The 6,686-nt window shown below is 34.1% G+C and overlaps 1 protein-coding gene across 1 annotated transcript; it reads right to left on the bottom strand.

The window, feature by feature from the left end:
- Positions 1-1,402: 1,402 nt before the first annotated feature.
- LOC106476445 (guanylate cyclase 32E-like) lies at positions 1,403-4,801 on the bottom strand (the record flags this gene model as incomplete). Its single annotated transcript, XM_013937104.1, has 2 exons — positions 1,403-1,630; positions 4,498-4,801. Coding segments are annotated over 2 exons (532 nt in total), but the record flags the coding sequence as incomplete, so codon positions are not given.
- Positions 4,802-6,686: the final 1,885 nt, after the last annotated feature.

Consider the following 6,686-nt stretch of genomic DNA (forward strand, 5'->3'; position numbering starts at 1 on the left):
CAGGAGCTTTGAAGATTTATTTTACAGTCGCAGTCTTTCTTGTCGCAGGTCAGGGATCCATGAATGCTGAGTCCTACATAGATGTTCTGAACAATTCTGTTTGTCCTACATTGTGACAATTTTATGTTGCCGGTCCTTACACCTTCCAACATGATAATGCTCCATGTCACAAAGCAAGGATTGTGAACGTGTGGTTTGAAGAGAATAACATCGGAACATTGCAGTGGCCAGCACAGAGCCCAGACCTCAACCCGATAAAACATCTTTGGGATGAACTGGAACGCAGAATTAGGGCAACACCAAGATGGCCCTATTCAGTAGTGGAGCTTACTGATGCTTTAAAGGAGGAGTGGAGTACAATACCACCAGCTTTCTACCAGAAATTAGTAGACAGTCTTCCACGACACATTGAATCAGTCATTAAGACCAAAGGCAGGCCAAGACGCTATTAATTGCTTGAAATAAAGTCATGTTTTATTCATAACTACCCGTGTCACATGACTTTTGGTAGGATAGTGTATATACTGTTCTCTCGCGGAATAAATAACATTACAGATTATTCATACTTATGTCAAATAACTTGGTTAGGCTTAATAGTGTTGCGTATCTGCTTGTTTGTTAATTTCCATTCTTAATTAAAACTAGTTTATTCTTTCTCGATACAACTTTGCAATACACAGAATTTCCACAGTCAATAAGTTTGCAATCTCGATAACAAAACACACACTTTATATTACCGTCACTACTGCTCGCTTGACTCAATTATCTGTCTCTATATCTATCTATTTGCAATTATTTGCCGGGCTTATATACTAAAATAGAGGGTGCCTGGAAAAGACTAGAGTTGCCAGGACAATTCACGATACTTCTAGAAACTGATCACGTGTTACCAGCGTCACGTGACTTCCGCTGTCGTAACAGTACCGTGTGAGAAAATTGTCGCTTTATATACTCATTGATATACATGTATATCATGATCCGAATACACTTGAAATAAACACAAAAATAATACAAAAAATCAAGTTTATATTATCCAAATCGCTCATGCTGTGTTAGAGAAATGTAGGATTTATCTTTGACATATATATTCACTACTTCAATTGCGTTCAACGTAAGTTTCGTCTTTATGTTACATGTTTGTATTACCCTTTATTTAAGCAGTGAATCCGCAGTGATTTTGAATACTTGAATAAATATAAAATATCCTATGTATTATGTACACTATATTTTAGTTTACATTTAAGTTTAGAACACTTGTTACATATCTAGACAATTTGTTCACTACCAGAGGGCCTCGATTTGTTTTGTTAAACGATCAAAATAGTCTTAAAAAATGAATTAACAGTCTGTTATTTTTTATCCACCATATGCAGAGGAGAACTAAACTTTTGATCGTACTAACCCTTCTTTAGATACTGTTGTGATTTGGCAGGATCATAAACCTCTTTATCTTCTACACATATGATGACGTACTTGCCGTCGTCCAATAGTTCTTGTTTTCCCATGTAACGTGCGAAGTCCACCAGGGCATCAATGTCAGCCAAGATAATATAAACTGCAGAATAAGTGGAAAAGAACTTGAAGAAGCCACAGAGAGTTAGCTGACTAATGAATCTTCTTGTTACAACCACTAAAAATATATGTAATTATCGTTTTAAACAGCAAAAACCTCTCTAACTAAATGTACAGAAATGGAAGATTATCTATCTCACTATATATATATATATTAGGTGATTTATTAAATCTATCTAATTCTCTAATCCGATCGTTACTAAATCAAGATCTCACATCATTTCAACGTAATATGTTTAAACTACCAGTCAACAAAGAGAGCTGGGTATAATGGAACCGTCAATGACATGAAACTGACTGATCAAGGAAAGAAACCTGGAAACTTCCAACGTGATATTAAATGCAATGTAAGCTCGAGCGAATATTTGGGATTAGAGTAGATTATCAACCACCCCACCCCCCTTTTTTTCTTTCCCTCACATTTTATCCCGCTCTTCTCTATTTCTAGGATTTCGATGGAACTTTAAAGAAAGTAATATTGCGGCCTCCCGATTGTGTAGTATTAAAGAGGTTAGTGTGATGCACGATAGCAATCTATTTTTTAAGTTCTTTTTTCTATTCCTCAGTTCACAGTTCCCAAGTAGACCAAGTAATATTTATCTTGTGCTTCTAACCAAAGAATAAAAGAAATAATTCAGTCTGAGTTGAGGAAACGGTGCTTTAAAATAACCAAAACGAATACTATTTCTTTACCTTATGTTCTGATTTGATTGTCCTGTCTTACGGCTTTATGTTCTAGTTTGATGGCCTGCCTTGTGGTTTTATATTCTGGTTTTATTGACCTGTCTTATGGCTTTATATTCTAGTTTGATGGCCTGCCTCATGGCTTTATGTTCTAGTTATATTGACCTATCTTATGGTTTTATGTTCTGATTGGATTGGCCTTCCTTATAGCTTTATGTTCTGGTTTTATTGACCGTCCTTATTAATCTATGCTCTGGTTTGATTGATCTGTTTTATGGAATTTACGTTCTGATTTGATTGACCCGCCTTATGGCTTTATGTTCTGAATTGATTGGCATGTTCTATGGCTTTATGGCCTGGTTTGATTGACCTGCCTTATAGCTGTATAGTCTGGTTTGATTGACCTGCCCTATAACTGTATGTTCTGACTTGATTGACCTGCCTTATAGCTTTATGTTCTGATTTAATTGGCATGTTCTATGGCTATTTGTTCTGGTTTGATTGAGGGTCAATCAAACCAGAACAAATAGCTATAGAACATGCCAATTAAATCAGAACATAAAGCTATAAGACAGGTCAATCAAGTCAGAACACACAGTTATAAGGCAGGTCAATCAAACCAGACTATACAGCTATAAGGCAATCAAACCAGGCCATAAAGCCATAGAACATGCCAATCAATTCAGAACATAAAGCTATAAGGCGGGTCAATCAAACCAGAACAAATAGCCATAGAACATAGCCTTATAGCTTTATGATTGGCCTCATTCATGACTGTGTATGTGACGCGCTCTAAATTAGATCTAATTATTTTATTTAAATTATATACTTGCATATCTATGATTGTATGTAGTTTTACTTTGATAATCCCAACTTTCCGATCTATAAAATCTATTACCTACAAGTAGCCACACCAATAAAGTCAATACACACTTGCTACGCATCTATATACGTACACACAATCTTTGTATGTAAAAATAGATAAAGTAACCAAAAACTTAGTGACCAAGTTTACGTACAGTATTTAATTGTTAGCAGCGTTTTCAGCCGTAAATATATATCGAAGACGCACTTCCATAACAATGATCCGTACAAATTAGAAGGTAAGGTGTCTTAATGTTCTCGATTTTTACTTCATAATTAAATCATAGTGAATAGAAAATATATATATATATATATGTAGCAGTATTGAAGAAATCGAATTAGCTACAGTATTATCTAAAATATAATAATGATAATATTTCATAGGGAATGAAAATATTTGTTACATCTCATGGGGAATGAAAATATTGCTATATTTCATGGGGTATGATAATATTATTATATTTCATGGGGAATGAAAATATTGTTACATCTCATAATGAAAATATTGTTACATTTCATGGGGAATGAAAATATTGTTACATTTCATGGGGAATTAAAATATTGTTACATTTCATGGGGAATAACAATATTGTTATTCATATTTATTGCTATACTTTTCAAATATATACATAATATAAAATGGAGCATGGAGAACATAACATAGAATGAACTGTTTGGTAAAGCTTTGTGGTTAGAGCACTCGATCCGCCATCTGCGACTTGCGAGTTCTAATCCCCATCACTAAACATGTTCGCTCTTTTTATCCAAAGATCGTTAAAATTTGACAATCAATCTCACTTTTCGTTGGTAAGAGAGTAGCCCAAGAGTTGGCGGTGGGTGGTGTTGACTAGGTGGTTACGGCACTCGACTCGCAATCTGAGAGTCGCGGGTTCGAATCCCCGTCACACCAAACATGCTCGCCCTTTCAGCCGTGGGGGCGTTATAATGTGACGGTCAATCCCACTATTCGTTGGTAAAAGAGTAGCCCAACAATTGGCGGTAGTTGGTGATGACTAGCTGCCTTTCCTCTAGTCTTACACTGCTAAATTAGGGACGGCTAGCGCAGATAGCCCTCGTGTAGCTTTGCGCGAAATTCAAAAACATTTTTGCGAGTCGAGCGTCCTAACCACCTGGCCATGCCAGGCCACACATAAAAATTATGTTTCGATACCCGAGATGGGCACAGCACAAATAGCACATTGTGTGTATCTTTGTGTTTTGAAATGAACAAATGACCCTTTTTTTTTCTTTCTTATGGACCACTATATCAGTTTCACTTAAATTTAATATAATTTGGCAAAAGTGATAACATATTACTAAACTTAAAAACAAAAATCCATACCAAACTAAATAATTACTACAAAAAAAATGACTTACTTCTTGTTATCTTGTAAGATTCATGGATGATTTGTTTGATATTTTCGTTGTGACTTCCGCTGATGTAAAAACCTGGTATGTAGAAGGTGTTGGTGATTTGTATACTCTCTTCTTCAGCCCGAATCAGCAAAGCTTCTTCAACTTGTTTGTCCCAATGATTCTCAGACACCACCAACACCACTTTGTCCCAACTGAAGTGTTTTAATAGAGAAATCACCGATTTGGAGACTTTCGAACTTGGGGGCAGTGTTCGAGCAAACGTTTTATAAATGGTTTTGTTGGAAACCTTTTGGTCGGAACATTTCTACAAGATAAACACACACAAAACACCTTTAATAAAAATTATTATAGTTGATTTGATGCGTTCTAGTTTTATTGTTGTTGTTGTTTTTTTTTAGAAAGATTGCTGCGCGTTTCTTAAGAAATTTGACATACTGCACGAGGTTTTAACCCTAAAACACTATTATTGATTGAAAGAGTTTGTGAACGTTGATGTTAACAGTCCTCATTAAAGAAAAAATTGTGAAGTCTACCTGCGTAATAAAAATCTTCTTTATACTTCGGATTTGAAGTTACAATAACAAAAAGTTTGTAAAATGATAATTAGAAAGTTTATATTATAGCTAGCTGGAGTACCAATCCATTGGACTGGTGAAATAACAAAGGGTAGGAAACTGTGCTTCTATTTTGTTTCTTAACATAATAAATATTAAAAGTGCAAAAAATACACAAAGGTGCCAATACTCAAAAGAAAGACATACTGTTTTTAAGAATTCTATCAGTATGAAATTAGATGGGGGATCCACCCCCCTCATGACCTTCCTCATGTCATCCTGTATCACTGTGTCAAGTTTGATGTTGATTGATCAAGAAATGTGGAAACGTGTAAGGAACAAGTACACGCACACATATTGATGTTTATTTATATAGAATATGAGGGGGGTCAACCCCAAACACCCTCATGTCGCCCTGTTTCACTGTGTGAAGTTTGCTGCTGATTGATCAAGAAATGTGGAAACGTTATTTTTTCCCGGACACACACCTTGATTTATACAGTAGATTGTTCGTTTCCTGAAGGGAAAGACAAATTAAATGTTTTTAATTTCTATTTTAAACTTTTATATTTCTTTTCAACGAACCAGGTAGTTCTTACTTGCTACCTTTTGACTTATGAAGCATAAACTCAAATATGGTTTTTATCATAATGTTACACAATTATATATATTAATAAAATCCAAAAGTATACTATATTATTTATTTATTTTATCTTTTATTAACAGTATTGGTTGCTCTTTAAAGATACACGCATAAATATATATATATAAAGTTATTACTTGTTAATTTATTATTATTATTATACTTTTATTATAGAGAATATTTTGCATCCTAAGATGGCCGAATCTCCTGAGATATTATTGGGATTATGGCCGAAAACATCGTTAACAACAACAATGTCCAACTGATGAAACAATACATTCTAAGCATGAAATTAGGAAAGTATGTTTAATTAGCTATATTGATTCCTATGTTAGTTTGCTCTGATTGGAAGTTAACATTAAGATGCATTAGCGAATTTTGATAGTTAATAAAATCATTATTGCTACAGGCGTATCTCACTATATTTAAAAAATAACTTAATTTGATAAATAGTTATGAGGTTATTCATACTCAAAATGTATTCACTATGCACAAGGAAAACGTTATAAAAATTAACGAAATAACATTTTTGTTTTCAAACAGAACTTAAAATATAATGAGTAATACATATAAGTCCTTGCTCAGTGGTTATTACAGTAAACTAGCAGTACTCATTATTGATATGAAACAAGAAGTTACAAGAGATATAGACTATCATATCAGTCTTAAGATTGTCTCAGATATTCAAGTTAGTCATTATTATCAGCACTGTACTCATTTAAACAGGTTAATCTTTATTTAGATCTTCTTGGATCGATAAAACAAAGTGACATTTTCTATAGTTCCTCTGAGAGTGAAAAGAAACACACCTCATATTTTCTGGAATCCAGCTAATGCCCATAGAAAATAATGCCCTTTTTTATAGCTCCCCCGAGAGCCAAATATATACCTAAAATTTTCTAGAATTCATTTTTAGCACTAACAACACTTAATGATAGTCAGTAAGTCAAGCTTAAATAGAATGACAGTTTGTTGACTAAGACAAACGTTAT

Source organism: Limulus polyphemus, unplaced genomic scaffold (genome assembly GCF_000517525.1).
Source record: "Limulus polyphemus unplaced genomic scaffold, Limulus_polyphemus-2.1.2 Scaffold10592, whole genome shotgun sequence".
Classification (NCBI taxonomy): Eukaryota; Metazoa; Arthropoda; class Merostomata; order Xiphosura; family Limulidae; genus Limulus; species Limulus polyphemus.